Genomic DNA, 23,282 nt, shown 5'->3' with positions numbered 1-23,282 from the left:
GTGGGGGTGGGGGGGTGTCACAGGATGGTGGTCACCTGGCTGTTCCACCTGGTTAAAGCAGAGCTTCCACAGACGGCCAGTGCTGGCATGACATTCAGATAACACCATAAACACTCACGCAGGCTTGTGTACACACACACACACCCACAGACTTGTGCACTCTCTCTCTCACTTACACACACACACACACACACACACACACACACACACACACACAGACACAGACACACAGACACACAGACACACACACAGACACACACACAGACACACACACAGACACACACACAGACACACACACAGACACACACACAGACACACACACAGACACACATGCACACTCAAGCTCGTGTGCACTCTCTCTCTCTCTCTCACACACACACACACACACACAGTCTCACTTATGCACAAACGCATACATGCGCCACACAGTGGTACATCTTGTGCATTCCAGAACAAAAATAAATCTTAACATAGCACACAGGAAATAAGGTCAGCGCATGTGACAATACAGTACAGGTACACACCGACACCTTTCACCGCCAATGATGCTCCAACTAGCCACTGAAGCACTGCTGGGGTGATGACTCTTCTCCATTCTCATTTCAAACACAGGGCTCCCTCATCACAGTGCTGAGGTGCATGGCACCACATTCCCAGCAGGCATTGTGTCGTATGCACAAATCAACTCAGGAGAAGAAGAAAGGTGGGAATGCAAGGTGAGTGGTAAGATGCCATACTGGGAAAACTCTTTTTTTTTTTTTAAGTGACCCAGTCTGTCATTGAACGAGGGGACTACAATCCGCAAGACTTTGTAAGAGTGAACAATAGAAATAACATGTATACATAAACCAAAAAATAAAAATCACAAATATATTGCACTTCTCAAATGATTCTGTACATCAGTGAACGGACAGTAAACATTAGGAAATTAGCAGAATTTGTGTCAGAAAACCACTTCCACAAGGAATGGCCGAAAAAAAAAAGAAAAAAAAGGCAAGGTGGGTCCCCTGCAGGTTCTTCACAGTGAGGTCCCTGTCTTTCTCTTAAAAGGATAAAAACACACATGGCGCCCTTTGTCCGCTACACAGAAAGGAAAATAAAACCATTCAGGTGGGGGGGGGGTTGCTTTTGCTGAAGTGGGGCCGTTTCTTCTGAGGCAGAACCGGAGGGGATATCGGAGACGGCAAGACAAACGCGCCATTCTGAGATGAACGCGCTATAACGCCATAACCCGCAACCCCCCTGGGCGCGGCTCCGCCCCCGGTTCCCAATCAGCTGGGCGCCGTCACGTGCTCGACGGCGCAGTGCAGCCGCTCCCAGTTCTTCCAGAAGACGGCGAGCAGCGCCACGGCCAGGCAGGTGCACACCACGTGGGCGCGGCTGCGCATCAGCGGCGCCGAGAACTTGGCCGCCGTGGAGACGCACACCAGGATCACCGTGACGATGGCCAGCATCAGGTTGATGCACTTCCCCAGCAGCACCTTGGCGTCGGCGCTCTCCAGCTGCACCACCTGCTGCTGCTGCTGCTGCAGCTCCAGCTTGGAGATCCGCGTCTGGCACGTCTCCAGCGCCTCCTGTGGGCCCAGAGCGGAGGTGGGGCCGTCAGACAACTCGGGCAAGGTACCGTTAATAACAGATGTCAGCTAACGTCCGACAACTCCCTCAAGGTACCGTTAATAACAGATGTCAGCTAACGTCCGACAACTCGCTCAAGGTACCGTCAATAACAGACGTCAGCTAAGTCAGACAACTCGCTCAAGGTACCGTTAATAACAGATGTCAGCTAACGTCCGACAACTCGCTCAAGGTCTGGTTAATAACAGATGTCAGCTAACCTCCGACAACTCGCTCAAGGTACCGTTAATAACAGATGTCAGCTAACGTCAGACAACTGGCTCAAGGTCCGGTTAATAACAGATGTCAGCTAATGTCCCACAACTCGCACAAGGTACCGTTAACAACAGATGTCAGCTAAGGTCAGACAACTCGCTCAAGGTACCGTTAATAACAGATGTCAGCTAACGTCAGACAACTCGCTGAAGGTACCGTTAATAACAGACGTCAGCTAACGTCAGACAACTCGCTCAAGGCACCGTTAATAACAGATGTCAGCTAACGTCCGACAACTGGCTCAAGGTCCGGTTAATAACAGATGTCAGCTAACGTCCGACAACTCGCTCAAGGTACCGTTAATAACAGATGTCAGCTAACGTCAGACAACTCGCTCAAGGCACCGTTAATAACAGATGTCAGCTAATGTTCTGCGAACTGTTTTTTTCCTGTTCGGCACGAATGCTCGCTAACAGTTCTAGCTGTCACAATTTTCAAGTTTCTCAACTTAACGTTAATAACAGACGTTAGCTGACCTTCGCCAACATATGAAACCTTTTTTTTCCTGTCCGGTACGAACGCTAGTTAGCAGTCAGTCAACTCAACTTTCTCAAGATACCGTTAATAACAGATGTTGGCAAACAATCTCCAAACTTTTTTCTGTTCGGCACGAACGCTAGCTAACAGTTGTCAGACAACTCTCTCAACTTTCTCAAGATACCGTTAATACCAGACGTGCGTTCAAGACGGCAAGCGTTCGCTAGTTCAAATACTTCTTGCCTTTAAAAATAAATTACAGCGAATCAACTAGCTGTCACTGTTAGACCCAAGTCGCATCCATTTTTATTAAAAAGGCGTTGGCTGTGAATTAAACGGAAGGTTCATTTAAAATCAATCAACAGTAACCACTGCTGCAAGGATAGTTCACCACAAACATTCGTTGTCCTGAACACACGTCAGGTGTTTTCAAAACTCACGAACCAATATGCAGTATAGTGTCGCGCTTAATTTATTTCTGTGATTTTGCAAGAGAAAAGGGATTTGTTCCCTTGGTAAAAGGTAGTGAAGAGAAAATAGGACCGTTCTACTCAGCATGTGTGTGTGCGCGGCTGTGTGGGCGTCTGTGTGTGAGTATCTGCTGCAGCTGCTGTGTGTGTGTGTGTGTGTGTGTGTGTGTGTGTGTGTGTGTGTGTGTGTGCACGCGGCATACCTGGATGTCTCTGGCCCGCTCATAGGCCTGGTAGGCCACTTTCTCCTCGATGCTGGCCAGCTCCTGCTTCAGGTTAGCCGTCTCATTCTGGTGCAGCTCGGTGATGTCATTCAGCTGGTCCTCAAGCCTCTCGTACCTGTGTGTGTGTGTGTGTGTGTGTGTGTGTGTGTGAGAGAGAGAGAGAGGGAGAGAGGGAGAGGGAGAGAGAGAGATGACTTTTGATGTTCATTTATTGACACAGACTTGACACAATGCCTTTAAAACCTACCCCAATTCCTATTCACAAACCCAAAACCAATAAAGCCCAATCACCGCAGTTAACCTAAACATGTCTCGGAGAGAGAGAGAGAGAGAGATGGGAGACAGAGAGATAGGAGAGAGGAGAGACAGAGACAGACAGATCTGCAGGATGGTGGCAGAGAGATTGCGAGAGGTAAACAGATAAAGCTACACAAAAGGCAATCAGGTCCGAGAATGAGAATGACGGTAACGAACAAGCCAACACAGGCTACACTCCAGTGAACTGGAACCGCGGAGACAGAGTATTAACTCACTCCCACTCTGCAGGCCTTTGGAGCGGGAAGGGCTGCATTAAAACGGTGAGAAAATAAGGGTTTGGTCCAGGCTCTGGAGCAACAGTGCACCCACGCTCATCACTGATAGCCTTTACGTGCTGGGATACAGGAGAGGAGCTGGTCATCAGGAGGGTCCGTTCCTATAACCCCCCGTATGAATACTGAATTGCATTTCCCTTTCTATGCACCTCTCAAATGCAATCAACAACAGGTCACCTTAAATTTGGACCAACTGATTAGCTCAGAGCATTTCAGGGTTCCGTTAAATGAATGATTTTCAAGGAAATCCATATAATCCATTTGCTTGTTTCCTGTACATTTTCCTATCCTGTTTGCTCCATTTCTGCGGTATTATTGTGTACTTTCCGTATTGTTGCCATTTCAAAAAGAGAGCTTTGCTCTGAAATGGCCTCCCCCTGTTTAAATATAAAGGTTCTCTCCACAAGAGTCCAGTGTATTAAAGTGAAAACAGGTGGCTGGTTTTAACTCCGCTCATTTCCGTGAGCTGGAAACAGGGGCAAATAAATGCCAAATGACATCAAACAGAACATTAATCACACGCTGCACTCTCTGTATTTCTGCACGGAAATCTTCCATACAGGACAGCACGTCCAGCAGGCATTATCCCGACTGTGGGTCTGGAGTTAGGAACATAAAAGGATTTCTTCTACCGTGAGGAGAGCAATCTCCCATATCTGTTCATTATGAGCACAAGCTATTGAAATATTCAGGAAATGTAATCCCCCCCCGTTATCCGATCCCCCTTACAAAACACTGCGTCGTGTCAGCAGGAAAGAACTCTGACAATGAAATAAATCACTGCGTGTGTGGCCCCATAGTGAGCCTGCGGCCTCAGAAGCATCATGTTAATACCCTTGAGCACCAGGCCTGCGATAAGCACATTACAACCTCACACTCAGAGACAGATGCAGCACGGAACACGGAGCACTTGACCGCTCATGAGTCACAATGGGTCGACAGGACAGCATTCTAGAACCTACCCTCAAGATTCCAGATCGCAGTACATCGAGTCATTTGGCGGACACTCCTATCCAGAGCGATGTACAAAAGTGCATACACCCATAACCAGGGACAAGGACGATTAATGCTTTGTCATGTTGCTGATGCTTTTATCCGAAGTGACTCACAGTTGAATTGACTCAGCAAGGGGACAATCCTGCCCGGAGGAATTGCGGGTTTAAGGGCCTTGTTCAAGGGCCTAACAGCTGTGTGGATCTTAACGGGCTACACCGGGGCTTGAACCACCACAACATTCCTGGTCCCAGGAAAGTACCTTTTCCACGCGGATCCAGGCTGCACCCGTGAAACATTATTATTACCATTATTATTATTATCACCATCATTAATGATGATCATAAGGGTGGCCTCTAGTGTCGTGGTACATGACTGGGACCCGCAAGGTCGGCAGTTCGATGCCGGGTGAAGCCGCAATGAGATCCGCACAGCCGTTGGGCCCTTGAGCAAAGGCCCTTAACCCTGCGTCGCTCCAGGGGAGGATTGTCTCCTACTTAGTCTAATCAACTGCACGTCGCTCCGGATAAGAGCGTCCGCCAAACGCCATTAACGTAACGCGATCGACACCACGGTTGTGTGTGCGGGGGGGCCTGACCTGTATTTCTCCTCCTGCAGCGACTGCGTGACGAAGTCGTACTCCCTCTTGAACTGGACCCGCAGGACGTCCATGTCGTCGGCGAGCTGCGCCTGGGCGTCGCGGATGTCGCGCGCCTCGTCCAGCAGGGCGGCGAGCCGGCCGTGGGGGTCGTCGGGGCTGCAGGCGGCGGCCGCCCCGTTGCTCTCGGCCGACACGGACGTGCCGGTGGAGCACTCGTCGTCGCTGGGGTACTTGGCCTTGGCGACGGTGGTGGCGCTCCCGCTGAGGGCCCGCGCCGCGCCGTCCGGCAGGAAGGAGGACGCGCCGGGCTCCAGCGCGCTCTTCATGTGCGCGATGTTGTCCGCGCTGCCGAACTTGTTGCGGATGAGGTTGGCGAACTCGCGCGACTTGTTGAAGAAGAAGGGCGGCGACAGGGACACGCCGGGCCCGATGGTCCGGACCTTGTCGATGGCCGGGTGCCGCCCGCTGCCGCTGATGTCCTTCAGGCTGTCCTTCGTCACGTCTTTCAGGGCGTCTCGGACGCCCTCTCTCGGCCCGTCTTTGGCGACGTCCTTCAGGCTGTCCTTGGACGAGTCCTTGCCCTCCTTGGAGGAGCTGGAGGAGGAGGTCTTGGAGCCGTTGGCCTCGCCCTCCTTCATCCTGCGGTGGTACTGCTCGAGCTTCTTCTGGAGCAGCGCGATGCTCTGCGCCGACTTCTGGTTCTTCTTCTCGAAGACCTGCTTGATGCGGCCGGCCTGCTGCTTGTCGGCGCTGTTGACCAGCTTCAGGTACTCGGCCACGTTCTCGTCGCGCGCCGTCTGCTCGATCTTCATCTGCTCCGTCAGCTTCAGGATCTTCTGCTGCAGGCCGTCGATGCCCAGCGGGCCGCGGTGGAAGTCCAGGCCCATGCCGTCGGGCCGGTCCAGGTCCAGGCTGTTCTCCGAGCCGCCCCGCCGGATCGTGACCGGCACGCTCAGGACGTTCCCGTTCCCGTCTCCGCTCCGGTCCGCCTGCCGAGAAGAAGGGCCATGGTTATTAAAACAGTACACGCCCGTTATGGGAAATCCAGGTTCAGGCAGGAAAAGACAGTGAAAGAGGGTAAAAGTCGACCCACGGTACTTTGTTCCAATCACCAGGACTGCCTCCGAAATCGCATACTTAGCATGCTATTCATAGGACTCAAAGTAGTTTCAATGGAAATCGGCCTTTAATTTAGTACGAGTAGTATGCTGGTATGCGGTTTGTAACACAGCCCCGGTTTCGCCAATTAGTACAACTCACTGGCCAGGAGCCAGAACTAATTCGTAAAATCAGCTCATGGGTGGAGGAAACACAAGGCTGGACTCTTATCTTCTGACTCCTGGACTTTACACCTCTAATGATAACTATAAACGGTTATAAACACCTTATGAAGACATTTTAGACTTCACTCCATAGACTGTCAGGGACATTCAAATCAGGACTTGCACAGAAAACAGCTCCACCAATCGCAGAGCACACAGCCAATGGAACAATGCCTCCAGTGATTGGTGGACACATTTTTCTGGCTACATTCACGAGACCCCTGTGGCTACTGGCCGTAAAGTATCAGTAGGAAAGCTACACGACCTCGTAACAGAACTGTCAACACTTTCAAAAGAAACCGAATATCTGAAACCATTGCTCGCTGCCTCAATGGGGACAATCTTCTCGGACAATCTTGAATTCACGGCCTTTCCGCGCCGACAGATAAGCCCTTGTTTCCCCAGATTGCATATATTTTTTCAAGGCAAAAAAGCCTATTCATAAAGGACGTTAAAATATTCCAGGCGCATCAGAACGAAACACTGGAGCCTGTTTTTTCAAGCGACAGAGGCATCCCAGAAGTCCGCAGGCCCCCCACAAACACACCCTTTATCACAGCCGCAGGGCTGCCCACACAGAACCATTCACCCGTACGGAGGCAGAGAGGCCCGGTCCAAACCAAGAGGCTCTACATCCATCCCTGTGACCAATGGCACAACCCAAAACGATTTCATTGCTACAGCAAGACTTATTCTTTACGTAGCTATTAAAAATCTTAGTTCATCAAAAAGCCTTGCGGATTCAAAATGATTTCATATTTTCATTATGCTCAAGGACAAAAGTACCTGATTGAGCCGATTTGGTTTCATTTATTATCATTTTTTTCGGTTGGCAAAACATTGTTGTCACTCACCAAATGGTTAGATAAGATCCGAGACCTTCTATTCAAAAGGCAGCATTTCTACAGTGGGCCTATTCAAAGATACGCATGCGCAGTGAAAACAACAACAACTGCCGTCTGAACTTTCTTTACCTCCCTGAACTAGATCTTTGTGCAAAACCACGGTCAGCATTGCAAACATTAGCACACCTGAGGGCAACACTACTGCGGCCAAGAGTAACGCATGAGGAATGTGTGCACAGCCAAGGGGATTCCCGCGTTAGCACAGCGGAAATGACGGTTACAAGAGGCAGGGCAAGGTCAATTGGGAGAACTCCCAATTCGATTAATGCGGTATCGATGCAACGTGACTCTTGGGAGCGTGTTGGGTCAAGCGCACTGAGACAGGAAAACTGTAGCTCATTCTCCGGAATGTGTGTGTGTGTGTGTGTGTGTGTGTGTGTGTGTGTGTGTGTGAGAGAGAGCGCATGTGTGTGCGAGAGAGTATGTGTGTGTGCACAGCAAACAATGTCGTATACCTTGGTGAAAGTCCCTCGAGTGACTTCCAGCAAGATAAAGAGAAGAATAAACTTGGACCTCTAGCTAACTCAGCATGCAGAGTGAGCCTGACAGAGAGAGAGAGAGAGAGGGGGGGAGAGAGGTGTGTGGCGTGGCCTTGCTAAACTGGGTCAAACCCCAGCACACGGCCTCAGAGGATTAAGCCCCAGCACCGTCCAGATGCTCAGCAGAACACGACCCGGACCCAGGAGTGGAGGTCACTCTCAGCCCAACACGCAGGGGGGGCAAGCCAGGCCGCCAGGCCTCCGAGCACCAGAGACCACAAAGCCTGACTGTAGCGTCAAAACATTAAAACACAATAACATAAGCGCACGCGGCCCCCTGAGAGGCGAATAGGAGCAGCCCCCCTCGTCAACCGGCCGCGTCTGCTTCAGAGCCCTGCGCCTCTGGGTCAGCGGAGAAACAGAACCCCATCAGAACCGCTCCGGTGGTCAGCGCCGTTCCGAGGACAGGGCAAAGTAGAAAAATAAACACACTAAAATAAACCACGCGCCATGAATTTCAGTGCTGGAGTCAGCAGGGAGGGGGGGTGAGCATAAGACGCCCCACGGACAAACAAACGAAGGCTGGTTAAGTGACAGCCAGGGGGAAACACACAGGTTGCTGAATCAAGTCTCTCACTGCTGTGCGTTCGTACTTAAGTTTCTGATTCTGTTCTCCACATCGGGACATAAAGAGGAAAAGTATCACTTGACAAGTTTCAGGTACAGTACTGAATCTAATACCTCACTGTGGTTTTTCACGTGTGCGTGTGTGTGTGTGTGTGTGTGTGTGTGTGTGTGTGTGTGTGTGTGTGTTTTCTTTGCCAGGGTCATGTGCCATGATCATGTGCCAGCCAGGATCTGATGAGATCACTTTTGTTTATGGGGGAAAGAGCAGAAAGTGGGAAAGAGGTGGTGGGGGTGGGGGGGGGGTGGGGGTGGGGGGACAAAAAACAAAACACATCCAGCAGTGACTGGTTTTATGACTTATAGACATAACTTACAAAACTAGGTCAACCCACAGGACCGGTTTAACAACACAACGCCTCAGAAGATAAACACCGCAGAGCCTGCGCCCGCCCCCCTGTGCCACGCTGCGCTCCCGAAAACGCAGAGACCGTCTCCGCTGTGCTCCCGAAACGCAGAGAACGTCTGCTGCACCCCGACCCTGCTGTGCCCCTTTCTGCACGACCTGCGACCACAGCGAGCATTTTATTCGGCCGGGGGAACCTTCGCCTGCCAGACGGGCGTGCAGCAACACCCAGGCAGGCTCCTGGCTGATTTTGGCGGCCGTGTGCGTTCTGCACTTTAATCTGGAATCTGTCCGTGCCGCTTTTGTTGCATCTGCACGAAACTAAAGAACAAAAGCGTGGCCATGAAATCAAAGCTTGCGTGCGGTCGTCCCCTTTCCAGCTTCTCCTTTCCTAAAGGAAGTTCACCACGAGTGCAGTCATGCGACGCCTCTGGAAGCAGACTAGCCGACTGCGCTGCAGGAGGAAGGCTCAATTAGGACCGTCGTCGTCATCGGCTCTCCTGTCCGCAGTCCGTCTAGGACTGCCGTTACGCCGACCGTCCCATGGGTCATCACGCAAAGTCCTGTGCCTTTACTTGCCACCCCAATGCAACTTATAAGTAGAAAGAGGGAAAGAGAGGAGAGGAGAGAGGGAAAGAGAGGAGAGGAGAGAGGGAAAGAGAGGAGAGGAGAGAGGGAAAGAGAGGAGAGGAGAGATGAAAGAGCGAGAGAGAGAGAGAGAGAGAAATGGGGTGGGGGGGGGTTTTTTATGACAGAGAGAAATTGTTTGTTGCCTTGACGACAATAGGCCACACGCAGCGGGACACCGTGACGCCACAGAGCGGCCTGACGTAGCGCCATCACGCCGTTCAGCTTCTCAGTCTCAGTGCATCTCTGGCTGCACTCTGGGTCTGGCTCGTTCATCGCCGTGTACTGCGGCCAGTGAGATTAGCTCTGAACTGGGGCCCAGCCCGACTCTCTCGCACTCTCGCACTCTCTCACTCTCTCACTCTCTCACTCTCTCACTCTCTCACTCTCTCACTCTCTCTCACACTCTCTCACACTCTCTCTCACACACTCTCTCACACACTCTCTCACACACTCTCTCACACACTCTCTCACACACTCTCTCACACACTCTCTCACACACACACACACACACACACACACACACACACACACACACACACACACACACACACACACACACACACACACACACACACACACACACACACACACACACACACACACACACACACACACACGGGCCTGTTTTACCCACCGCCGTGGCACCAGGAGGCAACACCACATTTTAAAAAAAAAACCCAATGGGAGCGAGGAACGCGATCACGGCTCTCTGGAATGGGAGAAATTTGAGGAGACCCCCCCCCCCCCCCCCCTCACTCTGAAACAAAGGAAGGCCGAATTCTCCCCATCCCGGGACTGGTCAGTGATTAATATGGCCAAACGAGCCACAAGGAATTCCGCACACCCCCTCTGCAGTTCATCCTAAGACCCGTGTGAATGGGGTTTTCACTGGGCTTCTGGGATAAGCACATAACGCACATCACCATTCACACACAACGCGCTTCGGCCACGGACAGCCCTGCGCCAAGGGCCTCAATCCAACCGCGAGAACTAGATCCTCTTACACAGCTGTGACGACACCGGGGCATGAACCACCAACCTTCCGGGTTCCAGTCGGGTACGTCAGCCACGAGGGCACGGGCGGCCCAACCTGTTCTCACATCAGCAAACCTTCAACAGCCCAAACTGCTGCCCAAAACAGAGCGACAATGTGTTTACGTGTTGAGCTCACGCATCGCTAGGGCATGGGTTTCTTGTCTCGATCTGCAGAGCTTTCGTTCGACTGAGGGAGTTGATCGAGGAAATTGATCGAGGTCCGCCATCTTTAAGGACATTCCAACCCCTTAAATGTTCCTTCTAGGAGCTAGAAGAAGAAGTCAGGAACTTCCCAATCTTTCCTTTGAGCAAGAAAATATCAGCGCATCCTTTGCGGACGTATTTTTCCCCAGAAAGCCTGGCGTATAAACGATCGCGCTGTGGATCCACCTCTCGCCACCTGCCACGTCTGTAACGGACCACACACGTCACCAGGTGTGCAGCGAGGGTTTGCATTTGAACGAGATTCACCTGGAGGCTTCCCGTGGGCGGCGCGAACAACGGGTCAACATCGGCCGCATAAATATTATATCAGCCCAGACATATCCGGGCTCTCGCTGAGAGATACGACCCTGAGAAAATGAAACAAAAATAATAATAAATCTGTAAATCTCTCACGGAGAGAAGTGTGGCGGCAGGGCCGTAAAGACACGACACGACGGCGTCTAAACTCAAAATGGAGGCTCAGAAATGATTAGTGACGTGGAGAAACGGAACGAAGCTCTCGCGGGAGACGCAGAAAGAGCAGGCGGACGGACGGAAGAGCGATTTAATCAACGGGCTTACGAGCAGGAACACGATGAGAAATTAATGCCCTCTGACGCAGGTCCTCATCTCCGTCAAATTATGGCGACCTGTGATTGAAATGAGCCCCTAGCTTTGAAGAGGGCCGCAAACCTTCTCGTTTCAAGGACGTAGGATTAGATCGGTTAGGTTCGCTCACTGAAAAAACACTGGTAATCTTAACCACGCGAACACAGAGCAGAAACACTTACGTATCGCACTGAGGAACTGAAACCACATTAAACATGGTTCTGCGTTCCAGTGGGACCACACTGCAGTTACACAATGTACTTCAGAGCAATATTAGAGGAACAGATTTAACGGTCTCATTTGGAAAATATTAAGTACATGGTTGGCATTTATATAGCGCCTTTATCCAAAGCGCTGTACGATTGATGCTTCTCATTCACCCATTCATATGCACACTCACACCAACGGCGATTGGCTGCCATGCAAGGCGACAACCAGCCCATCAGGAGCAACAGGGGGTCAGGTGTCTTTTGACACACCCAGGGCATTATCGAACCAGCGACCACTCTTAGAGCCTGGCTCAGGCAGGTAGAGTAAGTCCTACCAACTGGTCGCAGGAGCCTTCTCTTAAGCCAAAGGAAGCTGTCATCCAAATTATCCCTGACTGCCCATCCGATGATCAACACTGCCCAACACTGAGGATGCATTTCAGCCAGAACACACAAACCAAAGGGGAGTCTGTTACACTTTTACATTACATTACATTACATTATTGGCATTTGGCAGACGCTCTTATCCAGAGCAACGTACAGTTGATTAGACTAAGCAGGAGACAATCCTCCCCTGGAGCAATGCAGGGTTAAGGGCCTTGCTCAGCTGTGCGGATCTAATTGTGGCTACACTGGGATTAGAACCATCGACCTTGTGTGTCTCAGTCATTTACCTTAACCACTACGCTACAGGCCGCCCCAACACTTCACTTTCAACACAGAAAAACTGTTCTGTGGAGGCAGAGCCTCTGACATTTCCGTTTTGCACCGTTTGGCTCCCTGCAGTCCTGGAACGCAGGTGGTCGGATCAGGAGATGTAAACAGTCTGGGCAGGGCGCACACTAAAACAGCACACCCCAACACACAACCTCCGCCCGCCTGTCTCGCACCATTTACCTCCGAATAACCGCTTTTCACCTTCGACCTGCCCTTCAGAGGCCTGCTCCGATTGGCTGGAAGACACGGACCGACCGTGCCGATAGGCCAGCCTCACGGTAACTCCAGGCTGAGCTCGCCCACGGGCGGATCTTTCCTCTGTGTGTGTGTGTGTGTGTGTGTGTGTGTGTGTGTGTGTGCATGTGTGCAAGAGCGCACACGTGCACACGTGTGTATGCGTGTGACCAGAGCAATAGATAGTGCTGCAGGAAAGGCTTGTTCCCGGGAAAACTGGTTTTCAGAGGAGATACAAACAGAAGCCTTCCGTTTCCCCCCCCCCTCCACTTAATTTCCCACCATTGGCTGCTCCTCTCCCTCTTACACAGAGGTTTGTACACAAACCCAGTACGTACACTATTCGTACACGGTGTAACCACACAATAGGGCTACTTTCACTCTCGCTTCAGCAGGATTTAGAGACAACAGATGACCTTCCCTTAGTATCAGCAGTAAAAAAAAACGATTTCTAAGTTGAAAACAAAATATTATCACTGAAGAAAATCGGCTTTAGAAGGTGAGAAATGTCAAACAATTCAGAAAGGTTGAGAGAGACACAGGCATGCTCATATGCAAGCACAGACACAGACAGACAGCCACACACACACAGAGACAGACAGAGACACATAGAGACAGACACACAGCCACACAGAGACACATAGGGACAGACACACAGAGACAGTCAGGTCTGAGGTGTGTGACACACACACACACACACACACACACACACACACACACACACACACACACACACACACACACACACACACACACACACACACACACACACACACACACACACACACACACACACACACACACAGTCAGGTCGGAGTGTGACAGCCACGCATGGTGAAACTGGCAGGCTCTGTATTGTTACAAAGGGCTCATTCTTCATGTCCTGACCTGTCAGTACAGCCCAGGTTTCTCCTCCAGAAAAGAGCCAAAATGGCACAGCATATGATTCACAAACCCCTGGAGCGGTCACATGACACAGGCCAGTCTCCCTGCTACAAGAAGGCTGTCGCGAACGCCAGAATGCTACTTCTGCTCGCAGAGAAACGTCAGATAAGAGGCCCCATCAGTACAAAGTCAGCAAAAGAGTGGGCTTTTTTTTTTTTTTTAAACATATATTGGTTTAACCTTTATCTAGCTTACTAACTCACGTTAATTAAGCAACAGAATGAGAGTAGCCCATTTAAAGGAACAAGACTCAGGGAATAGCTCAATGGAATATTTCCACAACATTAGTCACGTTGCCGAGCTTCAAACGTTTGTCAGATCTCATTTGAGGTTCTGATGCGTGTCCTCTAGACAAACAGGGCGAAACCGTGCGCAGTGGAGATGGAGACATCAGCTTCGACAGCTGGCAGGAAGGGTGTGGGAGTGTGGGTGCGCGTGTATGTGTGTGTGCGCGTGTGTAGCGTGTGTGTGTGTGTATTAGGGCTCAAACGCCTGTCCTCTGCAGAGACAGATGAGCTGTTCGTTCTCCCTCGACAGTCATCAAGTGCGTTCATGTTACCTTGTGAATCAAGTCCCCTGAGCCAGCCACGAAACCATCTGTCCCGAATGCGGTGGCGGCCCGGAATACCGCTGTTCCCGCCACGGCGGGGGTTCCCGGAACACCGCTGCGCCCCGGAATACCAGCGTTCCGTCCACAGTGGGGTGCACAAATCCACCTCCCAGGACTTCACGGGGTGCCTGAGCACCTCCTGGTCTGAGCCCAGTTTGAGGCCGTCCGCCGTGAACATCAACAAACCCGCCGAGCCAACCAGGCTCCATTTTCTCTGCAGCGAGCCAATCGGGATGCAGCGGACTCCAACGGGGCCATTCCTGATTGGTGGATTCAGACGCTGGGTGCAGCTAAGGTGAAATTTACCGCAGGACTCCACAGCCATGACCTCCTCAGGCAGGCCTGTCATTACGGCTTCACAAAGTGGTGGGTCTGAAACATCGCTTCCTGAGTAATCAGGAGAAATGACAGCCCTGAATCACCAGCTCAAGCACACACAAACACACACACACACACACACACACACACACACACACACACACACACACACACACATTCAGATGCATATGCAGGCACACACACAAAGCCACAACCACACACAGAAACACACACACACCCCGACCCACCAAGCTGAAGGTTCAGTCACCGCAACGGCTAAGTGCTAGCCCTAGCCCCTGGGCGGGTCTCCCCGAGGGGCCGGCGGTCAGAGCCACAGAGCGAGACGTCAGACGCAGGACACGTGATCCCGGGCCGTAGATCCAGCACACAGATCGATGCCGCTGGTCTGCCAGCCTTTTACAACACCGCCGCTTCTCCCCAGCGTGCGTTTCCACTGACGGATCGCTCCCAGAGGACCCACGCCACGGCGCACTCCCGCTGGGGCCCGGAGAACACCATTCATCACGGGATCCTGGAGCTTCATAACAGCCTGTAGCCTAGCGGCTAAGGTGCCCGTTGCCTAGCGGCTAAGGTGCCCGGAGCCTAGTGGCTAAGGTGCCCGTTGCCTAGCGGCTAACGAGCCCTTAGCCTAGCGGCTAACGAGCCCGTAGCCTAGCAGCTAAGGTGGCCGTTGCCTAGCGGCTAACGAGCCCGTAGCCTAGCGGCTAAGGTGCTTGACTGGGAACAGGAAGGTTGGTGGTTCAAGCCCCAGGTGTAGCCACGAAAAGATCCGCACAGCCGCTGGGCCCTTGAGCAAGACCCTTAACCCGGCATTGCTCCAGGGGGGGATTGTCCCCTGCTTAGTCTAATCAACCGTGGATAAAAGCATCCGTTAAATAACTCAGATGGACACCCCCCACACGTCAAGCCTGAGCCAGTTCTGCTTTCCGTTCTCACCACAACTGCAGCCCATGGACACAAACCAGCAGCTCTTACCCAGAGTAAACATCTACTGAAGGACAATCTGAGCTGTTACGGCCACACTGTGCGAGTAGCACTGACAATAACAGCCATGCATGCACCAGGGAATAAACGTACCCCGTTCCCAACACAAGACTTTTAAACTTTTAATCAGTCAGATCAGCAATGCTTTAATTTAACTGAAATGTCCAACATTACTTTTGTAAAGAATGCCACATTTTGAATTTGTTGGAGACTGCCAGATGAATGAATAAATTCAGTAAATCCGTGTGCGTCACACACCCACCCCTCCAGGGGGTGGTCTCTGCGTTATGGGACAGACCTCAACATATTGCTTGTAATCTCACCTCTCCCTCATATGATCCATGCTAATCCCCTCCCTCTGGGACACGGATTAAACTCTCCTTCACACACACACAGGCACACACATACACACACACAGGTGTGCACACACGAGCACACACACACACACACACACACACACCACACATACATACATACACACACAGCGTGCAAACCCCCCTGGACTGATACAATGCAGGGGGTCACCCCGTGCTAATCCCAAATTCTCTGCTGCATCCCACTGCAGGCTGTTTGAACGAATAAGAAGCTTAATGCCGACGTTAGCAGAAACGAAAGAGGAAAAAAAAAAAAGTGTATAAACCCGTAACACTGAGGGTGCGAGGGGGTTTTTCGGTAAGCGCTGCAAACCCAAAAATAACTGAGACCGCAGGAACACAGCAGTTTCAGGCCAGACTAGTTTAGGTCGAGTTCCCCTTACAACATCCCATCTTGGACAGGAACGCCACAGCAGTTTCTGAGAACGACGCAGTCTAAAAACAAGCCTGTCGCGTTTCTCGCTGCACAAAGCAGGATCGCTTGCGGTACGGACGCACAAATCAGAGGCCTCTCGGAAGAGCAATAGGAAGTTACTTAACCTGTCTGAGGGACCAGGAGGCCAATAATGAATTCGATGTCAAATACCCAATTTTTATCAATAGCACTCCCTTGTGCAACATAGCATTTTAAAATGTTTAATTTGCTAATGGTACAGGCAACCAAAATCCCTGAATATTCTGAGCACCCTCTCATTCACAGGTAAATAAATAAATATCCAGGATTTCGATCTATTGTACCCCGTTCTAACTTTCATGCTGACAGCTCATTTCAGATCCGGTAACTGCATTTCCATAAGGGCCATTATGACTAACAACACTGGTGTGAGGATTGAGATATGAAACATCGGAGGAATGATTTATGCCTCCGTCGAGCAGCTGTAAGCCCTCCCTTGCGTACGCACACTCGCTGTGTAAATACCAGGCGACCAGTGACTCAACTCTGTGCACTGCCGCATGAAGAAAGGCACTCGGCCACAGAAACGCTTCGACTTAAAAACACGTCCAAGACTCACCGCTCCTCACGGTTAGTTTGTGCACAGTGACAAGAGGTCAAGTGCAAACAATCGGTTTGAAACTGGGTCAGTGGCACTACGGAGGAGTTATTTTAAACACGGGCGTTACACAAACACAGGAAGTCCGAGGAACACTGCCAGATAACAGGCACTCCACTTTTCCTTAAGGTGGAGTATTTTCACTTTGGCGCCAAATAAATGTTTCACTGTTTATATTTATGTATAGAAAGCTAGTCATTTGGGAGACAATAGGAACGCGACACAGTGTCAAAATGTTTGTATTGCAATAATTTTGAGTTTAAACTGTTGTGGGTCAATCCGATCCCAAACATAAAATCCTCACAAAATATGAGTGTGAAATGCATTAAAAAATTTGGTATAGAGAGCAGAGACTATTGAGATTTATGATGTGTGTCACAACCGATGACAGTCGTCAATATGTAAACCTGCACCATCACGTCCAGCGTCGTAACACGGTCGTGATTCCATTGCAACATTTATCAGCTGTTTTCTTGGGAAGCATCAAACTAGCCCAAAAATGCCAAAAACCACCCGTCTTCCAGCGAAGCCCCCGCTGTGCCACATTTTAAATATCCATTCCGTCTGCACGAGTGACAAGAAAGGCCCCAAACTTTATTTGGCAATGAAGCCGAAGCAGACACCATAAGCACCCACTGTTGGGATCCACTGGGCCAGCCTGACCCTGCCACGGGTACCACCCGCACTCTGCCTTTACACCTGGGAGAACGCTCCATTTCCTGCTGCATAAGAACAAAATGACCGTCTCAGTCACAAAGACGAGGCCATTTAATCCCATCCGGGCAGCTTCCCACAATGCAACAGCGGGAGAGCGAGTCTTATAGCGCCACGCTAACGGCTAGCCCTGACAGATCCCACGCTAAAGTAGGTAATTTCCAGGCCTATCACACAGGCGCCAAACAGATCCCCACATCCTGGCTAACCAGATAAATACCAGTCATGATTTATTAGTGCGCTGAGAAGATGACCTTACCCGAGGAAATTTGTACAGCTTAGCGACATTTGAATTATTTATAGAGCCAGATGTTCGACTCAAAGCGAAGCCAGCTTACGCTCAAGGATAAGACTGCAGCTTCCCACTAGTAGTCAATAAATACACACTTGCTGACTCCTAGGCCCAATGCTAATGCTAGTGCTAACGTTAACACTGGAAGACTGCTGGGTGGTTCAGATGTCCAGCCCAAAACACACCTTTTAACACACGCAACTGAGCAATGCAGTAAAATAGCTGCTTCAATCCTGATTCAGAAACGTTCTCTGGACCCGATTTAGCGGTTGCTGCGGCACAAAGTCGCCGTCACCGTCTGTTTGACGTAGACTCTTCAGCACAGCTAAAGAGACGTGCCAGGAAGAATAAATCAGCCATATTCACATATGGAACAGGAACAACCTCTCTATCAAACCCAAGTGAGCATATGGTTGTTTTCTGGCTAGTACTATCGCACGCACTGCTCGATTTAACATAATTTCCCATAAAAGAGACGAGTTCGTATTGAGGAACTGTAAAACTTTTTTTTGGTCTTGGCGTCAACGAATTATCAACTGAAACCTTTGAGGGCGACGTGATACGAATCAGGATTAACATTTCAAAATGTCTGCGCGGGGACCGCAGACTGTTCTGAATGTAGATCAGATAAGTACGGGCCAAATTCTGAACGCAGTCACCGACTAATGCAACAAAATGCCTCCGGGTTACGACACCAGATTTTGTTATCGTTCCGCGGCTGTTGACACCGTCGTTCCCGCATGAACAGGACGCGTGCTTCATTGGCGGGAGGAACAACATTCCGTGAACTCACTGCCATTCAGAAAGTGGCCTGCTATAATCCCCCGCTGCCCCCCTGATCCCGCTTTCATCACACTGGTACCGACAGTCCCTGCATGTCACCAGACTCCAGCCCCACAGACGTTGCAGCACAGATGGGCTGGGGCTGAGGGGCTCAGCCAGGCTGGTTCAGGTACGTGACCAGGACCCGGAAGGTTGGTCGTTCAAGCCCCGGTGTAGCCACAATAAGATCCGCACAGCTGTTGGGCCCTTGAGCAAGGCCCTTAATCCCACATGGGGGGGGGGGGGGTATTGTCCAGGAGGAGAGAGAGGAGAGAGAGGTAGTGAGAGAGAGAAAGAAACCTTCGGTTGCTATGGCGACAGCAAACCGTGCATCGCTGGACTCTGTGTGCCCTGATCCGGAGGTTAAGGTAAAACATTCCGCATTTCACTCTCAATCTGTTCTGCGTCCCGTCTTATTCCGGAGCTCAGATAAGACGCAACGCACGTAAGCACAGGAATCACGAATCGTGACGTCCATCAAGGGCAGTTTATCGTCCTGTGCCTGACAATGTGCAACCGATGTAGCTGGTCGCAAAAGGTTGGTTTCTACTTTTGTTTTCCCATCTATGCAGGGTGACGAAAGACAGGCCTTGACCGAGTGACACTCTGTCCCTTACTATAAACTGGCTGCTCGCCAATTTATACATCTTTTTTTTGCTGAGCTTTAGACAACTTGTTCACATTTCATGGTTGACATTTTTCTATAATATCCTTGATGTTAAGTCTCATGATCGAGCAGTTCTGGATGGTATTTCTCAAGGCAGGATTGCCGAGTTAGCTGGATAACCGCACAGCGCAAAATCTGGAACCGTCTCAAATCTGGAACATGGACTGATGTAAAAAGAGCTGGTCTGGGTTTTACTCAGGACAGTTATCTGGCTAAATTAGTCATCCAGCGTTGTGAAATCCCCCCAGGCTAACCCCTTCACACCTTCTGACAGGCAAACGCGAAAACCTGCAGACGGGGGAACCTAGAAATCGCCTTTAACGGTATTAGCCAAAGGTGCGATACCTCAGCCTTCAGAAAGAAAAACATCTGGTAACCTGCAGAGGAACCGGCGGAGAGCGATATTGAATAATTCACCATTTTAACCTCAGTTATTTCACCTTCATAAAACTACACCGTTTTCTCCACCAAAACACAAAAAACATTTTTTCCGAGGAGGCTGCCAGGTTTCTCCAGACAGATTTTGGCAGGGCCGATGAGCTGGTGTAGCACTGAATTATTTAAGAATTTGGCTCAGTCTGGGCAGGAACCGTTTCAATTAAAGGAATATCAATAGCTTATTAACACATGCACGCAAGCTCGCAGACATCTGCGGGCAAGGGAGGAGGCAGCATTGACTGATCAGTTAGGCGAACTGTTGACCTCTTTCAAAGCTGCCCGTTAGACTTGAAGGAACCAAACAAACCCGGTTTGATATTGTACATCACTTTGGTGTCTCCTCCAAATGCACTCCTGCTTCCTGCTCATATGTAGTTCAGTCAATATTTTGTTTTGACGACAGCACCGCTGAAACCATCGCCCGCGGATCTCAGTTAAGCATTTCTGCAATAAGCCGGTGATGTCGGCAGCTCGGTTGCCATGTTACCGAAATGCCCGCGAATATTGACAGTGACTTACAGGGCTACAGAAGCGCTCAGTTCAAACAGGTCGGTGTCGGGTTATTTGCATTGTCTGGAGAGAGTATACAAATCTCTGCCGGGGCTCTGCAACACAGCATCTGGTGACCGCGGGGTATAGTGTACTGAAGGATTGTGCCACCGCCTCCAACACCCAACAATGGCCGGCCTGATGAATTGAGAGAGCTCACTCAACACACACCGCTCACAGTTGTGTTGCACTTGGACGCGCTTTCAGCCGAAATATTTCACGCGCTGAACATTTCACGCGCTGAATATTTCACGCGCTGAATTTACGGAGAAATGCGTATAATGTCAGTGTGTACCCGACCGTCTGTCCAAAATACCAATATGTGGGACTAGACACACATTCTATTCTAAAAACCTCTTCGCCCTTTGAAGAGTAGGATGTTTTTGGAATGTTTTTGTTTGTAAGTCAGTGTTTCTGGAACTTTCAATTACCAACAGTTACATCAGCATTCAAAGCGTCAAGTCGAGAACATCCTAATCCCGTGTTTGTGCTCTAACACCGTAAAAGGGTCCATTTATTATTCCATCTCTCTTTATTGCTTTTCCCCCAGGCCTCCGACGTCAGCACAAAAGGTACGGTACGGAACCTGAGTGGTCAGCTTACAAAGGGGGGGGGGGGGGGGGGGGGACAAAAAACGCTGATTGGGGGAGAATAACGGTGAAGTTCCCCCCCCCCCCCAATACTGTGGATCTTGGCTCACGCCCAGGTACCCAAGACTCTAACAATAACTGGCTCTCCCCTCTCCCCGACTCTTTCTACCACTGTGCACTGACAAAGCAGACACCACCCATCTCTTCCTCCTCCTCCTCGTCCTCTCCCAGCTGTTACACATTAGGTCGGTCCCCTGCGCCTACGCTCAGTGCGCGGTCTTAAACACATATGCATACGATTACACATGCATGCGTTTTCTCCGGGGACTCCCACACAGAAAAACTTGGTAAATTATGCGCATAACTTCATTTTAACTTCTGTGTGTGATGTCACGGGATGCAGGGGGAAATTAAGGAGGCTTTAATTAAAGAACGCAGCGAATGGACGCAAGACTACCATCAATATGCAAGTACGGGGCAAGGGTCGGAGGTGCCACCTGCACTTGGCACCGGATATGTGTGCCTTGGAGGCTAATTAAGGCGAGCCAAAAACATGGTTTTACCGCAGTTCGTTTCTCCGTTGTTTTGCATGCTTAAGAAATGTCCCAGTTAGACGGCGAATCGTGCTTCAATCCCGTGTAGTGGCATTCGGTTTTAAATTGTGAAAAAAATCACGTCGGAGATCAGTAACGTCATTCGAGCACTGCTCATGTCGCCGCGTGGACCAGAGTTCTATCTTTTAATGTCGCCTATTATTTAATCCTATGCATACAAAGATAAGCATAGTACTGCAAGGCAGATCTACAAGCACGTAGCCCAACACATGGATTCCGATGCAGATTAGCCGGAAAACACGTTTCAATCGGCCCAGTGTTAAAACTTGTTAACGACCGAAAACAAATGCAGGTTTCATTCTCGCAATCCCCAAGTGGATTAGCAGACCACTAGAAGCAATATTTTCGAAAGTAACAGTTAGGCGTAAGCGTTCGCACTATTCAACATCACCCCACATCCCACCCAGTTCGCAGGCGATGTTGAACTGAGTTTCGAGTCACTTTTATTGGCTATATAACTCATTACAGACTTTATATTTTCGGGAAAATTACTCTGGGTCGCATACACGTATTAACCTTTAAATATTGTGCGCATTTTTGGAGATGAAGGTGTGATCACCTTTTTTTGCCAGAGCAACACCGATTTCATTTTGCGACCTAGAATAGTTTCGTAGCCTAAACTTTTAAACACAATAGGCTTGCGATATGCTCACGGTTGGCCGCTTGTTAAGATGGTTACATTTAGAACGCGCATACAAAATTTGAATTTGATAAAAATAAATATTTTTTTTTTATTTGTATAAGGACCCAACGTAAAGTAGCCTACCGCTAATTGTAAAAACGCAAATGATCACCTGGTTGATATTCCATTAAAATTTGTTGACAAAGGAAAGAAACTCAAATGCAGACACCGTTTCGGAAGGCTAAGTCAAGGGAGTGCTTTGGCATATTTTAGGTGCCTCGGTGCTTGCATAACCGGTTTAACGTCGTAAAAACATTTTGCAACCAACACGAGAATTTGGTTCAATGCAGTGTTTGACGACGAAACTAATTTAGATGTTAAAAAAGACCCCGTATCACAAACCTACACATATGCACCAGGGGTACATTCCCCCGTTCAAACAAGAGACGAGATAGTGGCTTGTAAGCCAGCAATCTTGAATTGGTATGGACTTCAGTCTTAAAACGGTTGAAACAAGACCTTGTCAAAATACTTAAGTCTCACTCCCCATGTGTAAACTGCCGAACTAGAAATATACAAATAGACTTGTTGGTTAATTCGTTTGGCAAATATTAACGAGTTGTACATATAGTCGCTCTGACAGCACAGCAGCAAATCATGCTGTTGCACCTACTGAACTATTGCAACGACCCACCTGGGAAATGTAAAGATAAATCGTGAGAAAATTTAATTTATACCGATTATTACTGAACTAGCAGTCTAGAATTGACATGGATACTTAACTACGAAGCCAAATAAAACCAGTAGGCTATTCAGAACGAATTCAAGCATTATGAAACATGGAAGTTTTACCATATCGTTCCGCTGATGGTATCTCTCTACTTGTGCCAAAGTTTTATCCAGCGCGGCGTCGGCGCTGGGCATAGTCCCGGAATCAGGTCAGTGTGTTTCGGGTTGATTTTAGCGCAGGTAAGAAGACCCGTGCGGGCGAGCGCTCACCCACCGCAGCGCTGCGCGTTCACAGGCGGTTTCGCTCGCCCGCCGTAAT

At 49.9% G+C, this 23,282-nt stretch overlaps 1 protein-coding gene across 4 annotated transcripts in view; it reads right to left on the bottom strand.

Moving 5' to 3' along the window:
* Positions 1–1,115: 1,115 nt before the first annotated feature.
* Positions 1,116–23,282, bottom strand: part of LOC133119296 (transmembrane and coiled-coil domain protein 3-like) — a 42,539-nt gene continuing 20,372 nt past the window's right edge. For 3 of the 4 annotated variants that reach the window (XM_061229827.1, XM_061229829.1, XM_061229828.1), the window contains 3 exons: positions 5,246–6,237; positions 3,041–3,176; positions 1,116–1,574 (listed from right to left, as the gene is read on the bottom strand). In XM_061229827.1, the coding sequence (XP_061085811.1) occupies positions 1,272–1,574; positions 3,041–3,176; positions 5,246–6,135 (1,329 nt within the window). In that variant the 5' untranslated portion in view covers positions 6,136–6,237 and the 3' untranslated portion in view covers positions 1,116–1,271. Of the gene's footprint in view, positions 1,575–3,040; positions 3,177–5,245; positions 6,238–23,086; positions 23,257–23,282 lie in introns of those variants that run through there. The other variant, XM_061229826.1, reaches the window with a different exon arrangement.

The sequence above is a fragment of the Conger conger genome, chromosome 19, assembly GCF_963514075.1.
Source record: "Conger conger chromosome 19, fConCon1.1, whole genome shotgun sequence".
Lineage (NCBI taxonomy): Eukaryota > Metazoa > Chordata > Actinopteri > Anguilliformes > Congridae > Conger > Conger conger.
This window is presented reverse-complemented; position numbering and strand designations above follow the sequence as displayed.